Below are 14,968 nucleotides of genomic sequence, written 5' to 3' on the forward strand. Positions count from 1 at the left end.
AATTCTGTGAATTTTATTCTTGCATTTGCATTTGAAATGTAGGAAAAATAGTTGTATATATGGAATGTATATTGCTAGATATTTCTTTTTGAAGAAGGAAAAAGTTTTATGTTTATATGTATAGTTTTGTTTTTCATTCTTTCCTTTGAATGTTGAATGAAAGCATTTACTTAATTTTATAAGAATTTGAATGGTAATTTGTTCACGTATTAGCATTTGACTGTAAATTATTTAAAACTTTGTATGGCATGAATCTGTTTTCATTAGATATCTAAATGTGTATAATTTTTGGAATATGCTTGAATGTTCAAATTAAATTATGTAATGCAACTGAATGTTTCTTGTAAACAATAATGCCTAGTCAAGTAATATTCTGTTTTTTCTTTTGCATTATATCTGTTTAATTTATATATTAATATCTTAATCTCTAGTTTTATATATAAATAATTTTATTTGATACTTAAAGGTATTAATGCAACCACTTTAGCACAGTTTGGCAATTTTTTACTGATGAAAGGAAAAGTTACTTATCAAATTGGTAATTTTTGTAAATGTTTTAGAAAGATTCCTAAACTATCATTGTTTGTCATAAGTCGGCAGACATAATCAGCATATTAAAAAAAAACTAGCAATTTAAAATGCAACTTTTAATTAATTAATAAGGATTATGTAATATTAAAAAAAATAAAATGCATTCTGACTAAATCTTTCTGTAATTTTTTAAGCTATTTTCTTCCTAAGTACGCAGTGATCTTATTTTCTCTTAAAAAGGAAAATCAGAGAATTACAGATATCTGGCATCTCACGGACCTCAGCAGTATTGGCTATCTATCAAACGCATCTTTTTGTTCCCTTCAGACATTTTGCTGCAAAATTCTGTATTTGTGCAGAAATTTTACTACGTTTTCTTCCATTGTTGGCAAATTCCATAAGCATATGTAGGAAAATTAAGTTGAAGGCAAAAAATATCACGATTTGCTTATAAAAATCGTGGGAACTTGCAATACAACAAAAAGAATAAAATTTCTATTAACCCTATGAGCGCCATGACTGGCTGTATCCCGTCATGAGATTTTTTTGTCACTTGTTTGTTATATTGTCATTATAAGCTAATTCTTATAATTTAAGATATTTTGCTTTCTTACTTTTATTAATAATATGAATGCCGTCTTGATGAATGTAATTTTATGAAAATAGAGACTACAATAGGTAAATATTCATATTTGGGTAATAAAGGATCTTTAAATACAGTTTTTCATGAGAGATCCAAAAACCCGGCCGCTCAGAGGTTTAAAGTGGTTACGATAACATATAAGTACCTTTTAATTTATTATTCGTTTCTGTGAGCTAAAATGGTTAGCAGGTAGTTAGCTTATTTACATTAAGAAGCAATTATTTCAATCTAAGTTTTTAATTTCCTTTATTTTTTATGCTAATATTTTCTCTTTAGAGATAGACATAATTTCTCTTTCAGTTACAAAATTCTGTTGTTCAAATCTTGTAATTGCTGCATCAAGAAATCCCACTGAATTGTCAAACAAAATTGTTTTCATTCTCACCAACCATTCTGTCACTTTCTTCACTATTAGTAGCAGTATTTTCTGGATTTAGAACCTCATTACAGATTTTGCCATCTGTTGATTGATGATTCGAGCATTATCATCATAATAAAAAATTACGGTTATAACTTCTTCATTTATTAGTGCTTCTCCACATTTCTTCACAAATTTCATTAATTAGAAAATTTTACTTTTTGTTGAGCACCTGTGAATTCTTGTCAATCGTCATAAAGCTTAGCAAATGTCTGTTATACATTATTGCCAACTAAAGACCTGCTGTTCCGTTAAATTTTGTCTTTCTTCTATCACATGCTGATGAAGTTAAGCCTAAATTGTATTATTTATTATACTTGAATAAATAAATTCCAACATATACTTAAGACTTATCCAAGGCAAGTGCTAGACATTTTGTGGCCCAGTACAGTCTGTGCAAGTCCAGATTCTGCTGCCAAGCAGCTCCCTAAATTTTAAAAATTTTGCCACACCTAAATTTTGAGTCCGAGTGCATTCGTGTAATTCTAAAGATTTTGCCATCCTTTAATTTTATTGCTTGGTGCTTCTCTTAATTCTAAAAATTTTAGCTCCCCTAAAGTCTGCCTCCTGGCACGACCACACCAGCTCTGGCAGCAGTCCTGGGCTTACCTGAATAACAATTCAAACAGCACTAAATGTAATTTTTTGGTTTATGAGTTTCATTTACAAAATTTATTTTGTGCACGTGGAAAGAAATTCTGTTAAATTTATCCTCGTTAATTCATTCAGCAACGGAGCTAGCTGAAGTCTGTAATCATGGTCAAGCGTAATGTCAACATAAAAGTTTACCATGCTCTTTGCAGTTGCCAATATATATTTTTAAAAAATTGTTTAGACATCGCTGCATAAGTCATTTCTGAAGCTGTAACATGGTGATAGTCGTGTAGTGATAAAGCAAAAAATAATAAATAATGATTTGCAAGGTTGCGGTCAGTGCCAAAGTGAAAATAAGAATCAGGACTGCCCACATATTTTTGTTATTAAAAAATATCAGTTTTGTAAGCATAAAACATAAAAAAGAAAGAAAAAGTTGATGGTGATCCAGAGGTCTGGATTTTAGATCATTCCAGATACAGCCAAAAGTCATTAATCCGGACTCGTCGGGACTTCAGCGATTCTGGATTATCGATTTTACTGGATTATAGATCATCAGTTTAAATCTCGTAAGATGGCATGCAGAAATTCTAAAATTAAGAATATGAAACCGTAATTTATGAAGTAAAGAACAATTATGATCTAAAGGGTATCAAAATTTACAAAAAAAAAAAAAAAAAAAAAAAGCTTAATATTTATTTCTTTACTTTTTTAAAACTTTCAGTGTAAGTTGCTTAAGTTGCTTCATTTTATGTGTTAATACTTTCTCTTTAATTCTATAAACAGACATAATTTCTTGTTCAGTTACAAAGTTCCGCTGTTCAAGTCCCGTAATTACTATGCCGAGAATACCGACTAACTTGTCAATCGAAATTTTTTCGTTTTCACTAACCTCTCTGTCACCTTCATGTCTTTATCCATTTTTTGCAGCAATTCCACTTTTTATTTGATGGACATCGAAACATACTTTCGTTTTGTAGATCCTTTGGGAGCTCCAGCATCGGAAATTCTATTTGACATAATCGAAAGTTCAAATTTACTTTTATAAAATTGCTCTTACAGCCTGCAAAAATAATAAGCGGGATCCAATTCGAAGATTAAGGAACAATGCAATCATTAACATTAACTGAAATAGATAATTAGATAATTTTAGCTTATACCGTCCGTTATACATTAAACGCGCACGCGAAAACATATTCTGCGTTTGCGCACACGCATATGCGCAGTCGTAAAGGTCTTACATGCACGCGTAAATGCATATGCACATGTGTCCAAGCGGCGCATGCGCAGAAAGTTTATAGCTTTGATGTCCGGATTATAGATCATTCCGGATTATGGGTGTCCGAATTAACGACTTTTGACTGTATTAAACATCTAGATTTAACTCTTTGAAACCCAGACCCTTCGCTAAGCTGTATCCTCAAAATACCCAAACCGCCCAAACTACTTTTCCAGTTTCACAGCAATTCCCTCCCCTCCCCGTCCATTAATGCAGAAAATAGGTGTGAAGATGTCCAATGACATCCTTTGTACTTTCTAACAAAGATTCCAATAGCCTTTGACCCCTTTCTTTATAAAACTATTCTGAAGGTCAGATCAACAAGCCTTTCTGGCTTTGTTATGATCGTGACTGAGATTTTGTTTATTTCTGTTATATTTATACCAAGGAATAAATTTTTTAAGAATAAATATAATCCTTAAATTTTTAAACTCCTCTTTTATTGCTGTTTAAAGCTTAAAAGCACACTGTGCCACAAAAGAATCAACAACAAAATGTCACGATCAACCAAAAGATAAAAAAAAAAAACTCTTAGGACAAGCTGTTTGCAGTAAACTGATACAATGCATTTGGGGAAAGTGCACCTGCTACTACATACCTTAGGGGGAGGGAAGAAAAGAAGATTACAATTTAGGCCGTTTTCAGGAGGTTCTGGTCATTTCAATGTAGGGCCGTGTCAGGCGGATTGGATGTGAAGGAGTTAAGGCATTGTACTGCATATAATTTTCTTAATTATTTTGGTTTCTTGATTTATGTATTTGCAATGCTAAATTGGAATTGAGGTGACATTATTAAGTAAATATTTTACATTTTATTTAGTTAACCCTAAAACATGTAAAGAAAAATAAGTGGAAAATTTTAATAAAATCTGTTGAAAATATGAATAATTTTTTTCAGTTTTAAATTAGAAAAAAAAAAAAAAAAGCTGCTTGGGTGTGTGTTTTTTTTTTTTTTTTTTTTTTTTTTTAATTTAAGAACATTTTTTATAATAAATTTAGCTCCAGAGCAGAATTTAGGTGTTACTTAACAGAATTTTCAAGGGGTAATTCATAGTTAGCGATATAATTCTCAGAATTTTTATACCTAGCAACATAATTCCTAGGAAGTTTGTATTCAAATAGATGTAACAACTAAAAAACTATGCAATTATATGAAATTTGGTTTTATATAATTAAATATATATTTCTAGAATGAATACTTCTGTCTGCTGATATTAAAACAAGCATACAAGTTCAGAGAATTATTTAGATTCAAAATCTGCCAGATAACAGGAGCCAGCCATGATTTGGTTACAGCATGTAATTTTTTTCTATAATCATCTGGAGGAAAACCTCTGAATGTTTATCATTTTCAGTTCATAGATTTTGTTTGTAGGAAATTAGATTGTTGCCACTTAAGGGAAATACACTCATGTCCAAAATTATCTTTACATACCCAAAAATGATTATATTCAATGAAATATCGAATCAATGTGATCCGTATTTGCAGGGAATGTGTGAAAACCAAGCCTAATTAGCATTATCCAATCAAAAGTAATCAAACGGTTTGTGATATGCAAATCTAGGCGTTACGCCATCCAAGGGTGAATCAAGCGCTTTGCGAAAACTGAATATTTGAGCGAATTTCTGCAACATAGCGTTTGATTTCAGTGTGTAGGGACTCAAAGCGGTTTGTTATGGCTTCGAAGTATCATTTGGAAGAATCTGTAAAGTGGCGAATTATCGGCCGTTTAGAAGCAGGGCAGTCAATCATGGAAACAGCCACATGTCTGAATATTTTAAGACAGACAGTCTCTAAGCTATGGAAACAGTTTCAAAATGATGGAAGTGTTGTAAGAAGGCCTGGACAAGGTCGGAAACGAATGACAACTATTTGTGAAGATCGGTATCTGGCATTAACTGCCCGTCGTAACAGAAAGGCTACTGCTCGCCAGTTAAGTTCAGAGCTTGCAGCCGCCACTGGAACTGTTGCATCACGGCAAATAATATACAGAAGGCTTAATGAAAAAGGCCTTTATGCCAGAAAGCCAAGGGTATGTGTTTTACTGTCTTCACAGAAAAAGAGGGATCGCTTTAATTGGTGTAAAGAACATCAAAACTGGACTGAACATCAATGGTCCCAGGTTCTCTTTACTGATGAGTCGCGGTTTAGTTTAACTGGTGATTCTAAACGTGTTTACATCTGGAGGGAGTCAGGAACACGAAATGATCCCTCGAACATTGTGGAACGTGACCGTTTCAGTAATGGAGGTGTGATGGTATGGGGTGGAATAATGATCGATGGACGTACGCCCCTACACATGTTCAGCAGCGGATCTGTGACAGGCCAGATATATCGAGATGAGGTCTTAGATCCTTATGTAAGACTTTTCAGGGGTGCATATGGACCTGACGTTTTATTTATGGATGATAATACCCATCCACATCGAGCAAACCTCGTTGATGAATTCCTTGAAAGTGAAGACATTAAGCGAATGTCTTGGCCACCAAACTCTCCTGACCTTAACCCGATAGAGAACTTATGGGACTACCTTGGAAGAGCAATTGCACGTATACATCCTCCTCCTAGAGATGTAAATGCTCTGAAGATGGCATTGCTGGAAGAGTGGAGATTAATTCCCCAAACTGTGGTTAACAACGTTATTTCCAGCCTTAAAACACGTTGTGATATGTGTGTACAAGTCAGGGGAGATCATATTCCATATTAAATTCGTAAGACTTAATTCTTTTTCTGAATCATTCCTTTTTTTCTTAACTCTCTTTGTCACACTTTATTACCATTTTTATTGTTTCATGCTACAATTTTATATCATATGAGGTGATCTTCAATTTTTTCTTTTGCATTTATGTGTCATCATGTTATGTATGATTCCACAACAATTCGTTAAATTATAAGTCATAGTCTCTGAGAAATCTGTGAATTTATGCATGTAAACATAATTTTGGACATGAGTGTATTTGTTCTAAGCCTTATGCATAAACTATCTAGTGAAATAGATACACAGCTACATCTACAGTTTAAATTTTTTATTATGACAGTTTAAATTATGACATTAATTTGAATTTAAATTTATAATGAGATAATTATTCATAGCAATTTCCCCACCCACAGTATTCAGCTTTGCCATTTTGAGCCCCTAAGTATAAGATTTTGTTCTAAATCTCTAATTTTGTGGATACTACTCCTAAAACTAGTAAGCTTATTGCAATTTCTTAGCTTAAAATAGTTTTGGTAGTATAAAATTGAAATCTACATACCACGATTATATCACAGTTTTTTTTTTTTTTTTTTCCATTCATAAAAGTTTTGCATTTTTTAACTTTTCAAGCCTTTAATGGTAAATTCTTTGACTGTAATCCGAAAGTTTTCAGATTACTTCCCCCACTTTTTAATAGTTATATTCTTCAAGCTTATTATAACTCTTTCAGCCCCTCCCCCAGATCTGATTTAAAATTGTGTGGCTAATTTTTATCGTTTACTAAACTTGGGCCTTTTAGTGAGGGCAACTTTGTAGTGTTTTTTTCCACCCTCTCAAAAGTTTGACTTGTATGAAATTTTGATGGAATTTATTGAATTATGGACAAAATTTTGATGAAATTGAAGTACATGTTTTGAAAATTTTATGTGTGAACTGTGATGATTATTGGACATTTTATATTAATCCCCCCTTTAGTTTTGTGATACTTATAACCTTGAGTAGCATGAAGATTTTTATTCACTCATGAAATTTTTTGTTACTTGGTATATAATAAAATAGCTTATAATATAAATCATTTTATTTTTTTATGTTCTTTAATGATGTTAAATATCATCTTAATGAATGGAACTTAATTTATGAAGACAGAGACTAAAGTTAGTACATACTCAAATTTAGCTAAGAGCAACTGCTTGAATATAGTTTTTTAGGAATAATCTAAAAAGCCGTACCAATGAGCTGAAAATTGAAGAAGTGTAATGTGTATTAGTTAGAATAACACAATTTCTTTGTGAACTAATGTTTTTTAAAAGGTATGTAAATATTGTTTAAAAATTATATTTTTTTTATCAAGTTTTAAATTTAGGTAGTGTAGATAAATTAAATTTTCATGAAATTCCCTTTCTTTAAAGTCTTTTTTTCTTTTAGGTTTTTAATATTTTCTCTTTTAATACCATTTGTTCATCGTGAGGGGGCAATTGGTCAACAAGCAAGAGATGCCTTGTTACTCTGTATGGCCTTGTCTAGGAGAAATGAAAGCATTGGAGTCTATATAGCTGAACATTCCAATTTTTGTCCGGTAGGGAATAATGTTATTTTATGCTATTTTATATGTTATAATTGATCATTATTTTTTGAATTTTCCCATTTTAATGTCAGCTGTACATAATATTAATCAAGAGCTTCTTTTAGTAGAGGAACATTATCAAAATGGCAAATTATACTAAGTAAAAATAAAAAAATTTCAATAAAACAGTATTTTTAATACTTATGCTATTTTAATGATTATCAAAATGCAGTAGTAGCATGTTTATCTGAAATGATAGTATAAAGAAATACCAAATAAAATGCTTTTTCTCCAATAACTCAGGGCCAGGCTTATATGAAATAGATGTGGCTCATTTCTGCACACATTGTATTCAGCAGTGTTATTTTTGAGTAAACTTAAAAAATTTCCATTTTAATAGTGTTTTTTATTTAAATAAAATAAGAGAGTTAAAAATAGAGTTTAAATTTTTATAGTGTATCCTAAATGAGTAGCATTTTGGAATTTGGATAGCAAAATCATAATTTCTTGCTTTTTGATTAAAAATTCATTTGTGATATAGCAAGACATTTTTTATTTTTCACTGAAATATTTGATACTTTTGGGAGATTTATTTACTTTTAGAACAGTGTTTTAATACAGTGCAAATTTTAATTGTTTTAATCTATCAATGAATATAGAAATTTAAGTCATCTTAGAATAAAGATTCACGGCCTGCTGTTTTGCATGAAGATATATACACTTACAAGGCTAAATTTAAAGTATTGAGTAACTAATTAGTGATCATAAAAGCCTGTTGTATAAATTTTCGTTTCATTTCTTAACTAGAAGTACCATAACCAAAGTAAAATAAAATATTTATTAACATGTTAACAGGGTTCGTAGCGGTCCTTATAAATGCTTTTACTTTTTCTTTAAAGTCCTTATTTTTTTGTTTTTAGTGCTTATTTTTTGCTTTTAGTACTTTTTTTTTTTTTTTTTTTTTTTTTTTTTTTTTTGTTAATGAAAGTGCAGTACCAAAGCCGAAACTAAATAAACAACTTTTCTTCCTAATATGGAATGTCAGATGGTGAGTCATACTCCCGGAAATAGCTTTTCCCCCTTTCTCTGCATTAACATAACCTTTAGTGTGCAGGAAGAGTACAGACAGGTGCCCGTCCTTCTCTTGGTCAAAGAATTGCGAAAGCAGTAGAAAATTCTGCTACATTTGGCATTCTTTTCCTCTCACCCAAATACTACACACGTTTGAATTTCTATCAAGATCTTAAAAATTTGCATTCTCGTTCTGCTTGGTCAGTTCATATTCGTGTTTATTATGATTGTTATGCTCATATTATGAGCATATGTATGAATGTTTATAATAACATAGTTGCAGTAACTGCTGAAGTATAGTAAACTTCCAAAAATGGTTGTGTTTTAACACAGATTAGCTTTCTAAGGAATAATATTTGGAATGGCTTAAGTAAAGGGAAAGTAATCGAACAGTCAAAATAATTTCATTTTTTTGGCCAATATATTATACAGTACGAAGGTTGTGAGGTCTTTCCTTTCTCCGCAAAATCTTGAATATTGGAACTGTTACAGTTCGCTGCAAAACAAGCAACGGACTTTTTTTTTTTTTATTATTACTTTCCAATCTGGTTTGAATAGGACTAAAAGTTCTGCAGTCTACCAACCCAAGCGAAGAATGATTCTATTCCGGAAATGTAACACCGTCCGTTGAAAATTAGAATGAAAAACACAGTTATTTAGTTCTTTATTTTCCCAATACCGGCAGTTGTTGATTCCGATTGTGTAATATCACGTAGGGAAGAATTACGGCGCACGTATTACCCAATAACGTTTGCGATATTTTGCAGAGATAATTAATTTTGATGTTCAGTCCGAGATTTGTTTATGAACACTTACTTACTAACTGAAAGAGTTTTACTGTGCTTGCTAAGCAGAATATTTTTTAGTTCCGTTGGTTTATTTTTATATGATGCACATATTGAAATGTCAAAAGCATTTATTAGCGGAAAAATCTAAAGAGCGGCTACAGTCTACCCCCCCCCCCCTTCTGCTCCTTCAAGTTACGCTCGACTGTCCGAATATTCGCCAATTCCAAGTAAGCTTTTACTGTTAAAGATCGCTGCACGAAGCAAATTTCTGTCTTCTGATTTCAAAAATGTTCCTCTCTTTTACTTAAATTACTTTACTTGCAATTTCTGTTAAGTTAAAACTGATATACAATGAAAATTTAGAAAATTTTCAGAATTTAGATTTAAATTACTTAAATATCAATATGAGTGGAAAAATAAATTGTATTTATTATTAGGTTCCAAACGAATACAATAAATATGCCTTATTATTATTTATTTTCTCTATTTTGAACTGAAATTTCATCATTAAATCTTGTAATATAGTTTAGTTCTTCATAGTTTTTTTTTTTTTTTTTTTTTTTTGTAACTAGTTGTAACTAGTTCTGTAAATTGGACTATTATTTAAAATTAAAAAAGTAATTATTTTCCATGGTTGAGGTAATGCTTATTCTCTCTTAATAAGTACTTCATTTCTTATATTTTAAATTACAATTCTAATTTTTAAGGTTATGCAGTTGTGTATGATGTAATTAGACAGGTGCTTATTTTTTTCCTTAAAATGTGCTTGAAAAGTGTTTATAGATGCTTATTTTTTTAACTAAAATGTGGCTATGAACCCTGGTTAACCTGACATTTACACAAACTGCAGTTAATACAGCCTGAGTTGCTGCTAAATTGTGAGTCTAGTAACAGACTTCTTGTTCAAATTCCAAGTAAACTGAATATATTCACAGTGTAATCAGAGCTGTCTTAAAGTTTGATGCCTGACTAAATACGTGTGAAGAATCAAAGCAAGCAATCTTTACTGATAGGATAATGTAAATAGCAGAATTACAAGGTAGAGTAAATAATCACTATACACTGCCAGTTGCTATCTCTTAAATTTTGAAAGTCCACTTTTATTTAAACTTTAAACTGATTTGCATTCTGGGTAGGTTTATGAAATGTAGAAGTATAGAAGTTTAAATAATATGATAACTCGTTTATTGAAATAAAATCCTATAAGTATACTATTGTTATTTTTTTTATAATGTAAAATATGTGTTTATATTTGAATACTAAGGAAAAAAATAAACAGTCGTTTAAAGAACTAGGAAAAAAATTATTGTTTATTATTATTATTATTATTATTTAGATTTACTGATTACTTACCATTTCGATTAAGCAAAATTTTATTATCCTGGATCTTAATTAATTTCTTTTTCTTCTCTTCCGTTTCTTTCTGAGTCCTACCCCTTTGTTTCTCCCCTTTTTTTAAATTAAAAAAAGTATATTTTGGCTTATCATGTTATTCAAGAATATTTGCATGAGAAGACTCACCTAAATTTAGTACAGTTATTTTCTGTATTCATCATAAATATTTCCTTCCCATAAATTTTTATTATATTGGGTCTTCCTGAAAGTTCTGCAGCATATTAATGATAAATACAAATGAAGCAGTACCAAAACTTATTCTTTGAGTCACAGAAGCATTATTTTTATTCTATGACTTTTTGCCATTTTTCATCAGCTGGAAAATTCCTTTTTTAAAATAATCGTTAAGTTTACTCATGAAGAAATATTGAGGTACTGTTTCATGGTCTCTAGAGAAGTGAACTTGAAGTGACCTGAAGAGATAAAAATACGAGGGGGTCAAGATCTGATGAATATGGGGAGGGGATAGCCCAAAATATCCCAGTCATACTTAATAAGTCTTAATCTAACATCATTGAACTATAGGGCAGAGCATTATCATGATGGAAAACAATATTTCAACATTCGGTCAATTTTGGGGCATTTTGCTTTGATTTGTTCTTTTTAAAACTTTGAGAACAGTATTTTTTCAAATATATTATCTTCTGATTTAGTGGTAACAATTCATAATATGCAATTCCTTTGTAGTCTCACCATACACAAAGCATTAGCTTTTTGGGGATGCAGCCCCTTGATATTACTAAAAGAGGTTTATTTGGCTTAACGCCATGATCTTTTTCTTGTGACATTATTGTAAAGTATCCATTTCCCATCTCCCATAATCAGCTGTTTCAAAAAAGGAGCTTCTGTGTTTTGTTTCAGCTAAGAATCACATACAAAAATTTAAATAAGCATATTCTGCTGTATGGGTAACCATACATTGTAGTGGACGGACATTGTAGTGTAAAGTATGAGGTAACCATACATTGTAGTGGACGTACATTGTAGTGTAAAGTATGAGGTAACCATACATTATAGTGGACGTACATAGCCAGTCTTCTTGAAATGGTCATATATTGAACTTCTTAGAATGGTTAGTATGCATGATAGTTTCTGAACTTGTTGCTGTAGTTGTTTTACTATCTTGCTGATTCTCATAAGCTTTTTGATTCAAACATTTTTTACTGTCGAAGGCAGAGTGGAAATAGTAAACATATTAATAATATAACATCAAAAACTGTTGTTTTAAAAAAGAAACATAAATCATGTGCACACAAATTGGTAATTGTTAGTTTCTCATCAAGGCAAAAATATGCATATTATATATTTTATCAGTGAAGAAACTTAATCATTATCAACAGGTAATTTAATTGAAAAATTGCAGTTTTATGTTTTATACACAGTTTTAAAAAAGTTCTTTTACATATATGTTATTTCTGGAAAAGTAGAGTGCTTCTTTCTTTATTATGAACAATATCAGATTACTATAACAGAGGGATAAAAGTCTTCAAGCCATATATGGTATATTAAAAAATACATTGCCTTTCAAATATTTCTATTTTAAAAATGTCAAAATAAAATTTTGCTTTGGCTTTGTAATCATAGATTAAAAAGTGTTTTTTTACTGTCCCATGAATTGAAATTTTAACACGGAACTTGTAAATCAGACTTTGTTGATGTTCAATTGGTTAGGATGTTGGATGGAAAATCAAATGAAATAGAGAGAAAATAATGTTATGGCCATCACACTTGATTTTCTGATTGTTTAGTTTGGGGAGTTTCAAAACAGTGCGTGCTAGCTTCTGTTGAAAGCAAAATTTAAATTTTAACCTTTTTCCCAACCTAATAAATGTGCAGGTTAAAAACAAATGACATAAAAAGTAGCTGCTTACTTCTGCTTTTTTTTACCCCTCTCAGAAATCCCTCAGTTTTATTAATAGATTTTGTATTCCATGTATAAAATACACTGTTTGCTAAAAGTTAAACTTGCAGTGCAAATTCTGAGCTTTAAAATGTGTGTTACCAATCTGGATGAAAGTCATTATGGGGTGTAGAGTGTAATACGCAGGTATTATATGATATGACCAGTTAGAATTTTTTCTTCGCAAATATGAAAATTAGGCATTACTTGAAAATGATACCTTTCTAAAAGGTTTGAGTAAATGAATTTAATTACTGATGGGAAATTTTCAAAGGTGATTCTGGTTATTTTTTGATTGGATAAAATCAATTGTGGTTCAAAGAAAATAGCTGGATGTGCCTGAGTCTTCCTGAAACAAAACAGTCTGTTTAAAGTAGTCACATTTCTCTTTTCCTCTCTTTCAAAAGCTTACTGCACCCTCTGATGATAATTAGCTAATTGCAATTGATGAATGGTTGTATCTTCTCAAAAAAATGCTTGCTACAATATTTATATCAGTTATTTGCGATTATTGTGCAATAAAGACTGTAAGCAGTATGATCAGGTATTTTGTATCCTTTTTTATGATTTGTATCCTTTTTTCTGTCAGTGCTAGAGGAGCGTGGTTACAGTAGATTTGTTCGTATCTGAATTGGAAAGTAGCTGATTTGACTCATTATAAATGAGATGATAATTTTAAATCTTGAAACAGAAAAAATTTTTCAGAACTTTGAATATTTACATAAAAATGGATACGAACAATTTCATGGTGATTGTTATTTAAATTTGAGCTTATTTAATATTTGTGGATATTACTGCTCTAAAAGAACTATATTATTTATTTATGTTTATGTATGATTCAAACTAAATAGTGTGCAAAACTTAACAAACTCACTTTTCAACGTATAACCTTGAAATTGTCGAAAAAGTTTTTTTCCGATCAATACAATGTAAAGCAAGACAGTAGAAAGGTGATGCATATGCAAATATCAGCACCATAATATCAAAGGTTACGTCAGGGCACAAAAAAACCCAACGAGTTGGTGAACACACAGTGCAAGGCATTAAAAAGAGAGAATGAATGTCCAATTCCAAGTGAATGTGAGATTGTGCATGCAGCATGGTTACAAGAAAACATCAGCTCGCCTTTATACTTGGTAGAATGATTAGCAAGCTTGAGGAGGAGCTGGATAGTTTGATGTCTGATGCCCAAGAATTTGGAATTGATAAAACTGGTGTTTTACAAGCTTGAAAAAGACATCCAAACTACAGGTACAGCTGTGGGAAAAAGGCTGCTGGTGGTTACCTAAAGAAAGCAACGGTGACTGATAATCAATATATCACCCAGCAGGGGGGAAAAACTGAAACCAGACAGCAAGCAACATTGCTCAGCAGTTGTGCACAGTAACTGGACAACTGGTGTCGCATTATATTGTGGCTTGACATCTCATCAATAGCGTCAAGTCCTGTTTACTGTTTAGTTGTTTCAGTCTGAGAAACAATTCTTGGCACCAATTGACATGGATAGAGGCAAGCACACGCTTTCATATCAGTAACATCAGGGGGAAAGAACATTAGGATGGTTCTGGTATGCTTGAGTAGGGAGGCAGACAGAGATGGACAGAGAAGGCTCCCATTTTCGAGAGAGCTTCATTTCCAAGAGATTCTTGCAGTAATGAAGTTATCTTCCCCTCCTGCATCTTTCCCAAGGTTCCATTAGTCCCGAACTTCCTTTTTTTTTTTTTTTTTTTTTTTTTTTTTTTTTTTTTTTTGATGATAGTGCATGGCCACAGTAGATTCATGCTGTTGAAGAGCTCTTGGAAAGTGAAGATATACACAGAATGAATTGACCAGCATTCTCTTCCGGTTTCAATCCCATTGAACATGTGTTGGATTGTAGAGACATTAGGTATTTTTGGAAGCAGGCAAGATGAAAAATGAGCTGATGGCTTCGCTGGGAATTGAACCACGGACCTCTGGAATACCGACCCAGCTTGCAGAACCACTACACTACAAAGGCGCGCTAGGAAGGCAGGAAAAATACCTTATATGCTCCCCCTTTTAAAGGTTGACTGGGGTTTCTAGGGGACCCAATCGCCAAATCCTGG

The 14,968-nt window shown here is 31.6% G+C and overlaps 1 protein-coding gene across 6 annotated transcripts in view; it reads left to right on the forward strand.

Annotated features, from left to right (window-relative positions):
• LOC118196702 (FHF complex subunit HOOK-interacting protein 1B-like) overlaps positions 1–14,968 on the forward strand; it is a 113,350-nt gene that overhangs the window by 27,675 nt on the left and 70,707 nt on the right. For all 6 annotated transcript variants that reach the window (XM_035368156.2, XM_035368157.2, XM_085823398.1 and 3 more), the window contains exon 6: positions 7,589–7,739. In XM_035368156.2, coding sequence (XP_035224047.1) covers positions 7,589–7,739 — 151 coding nt within the window. The remainder of the gene's footprint in view (positions 1–7,588; positions 7,740–14,968) is intronic.

The sequence above is a fragment of the Stegodyphus dumicola genome, chromosome 9, assembly GCF_044657685.1.
Source record: "Stegodyphus dumicola isolate Sdum_Otavi_A_Nest chromosome 9, ASM4465768v1".
Taxonomy (NCBI): domain Eukaryota; kingdom Metazoa; phylum Arthropoda; class Arachnida; order Araneae; family Eresidae; genus Stegodyphus; species Stegodyphus dumicola.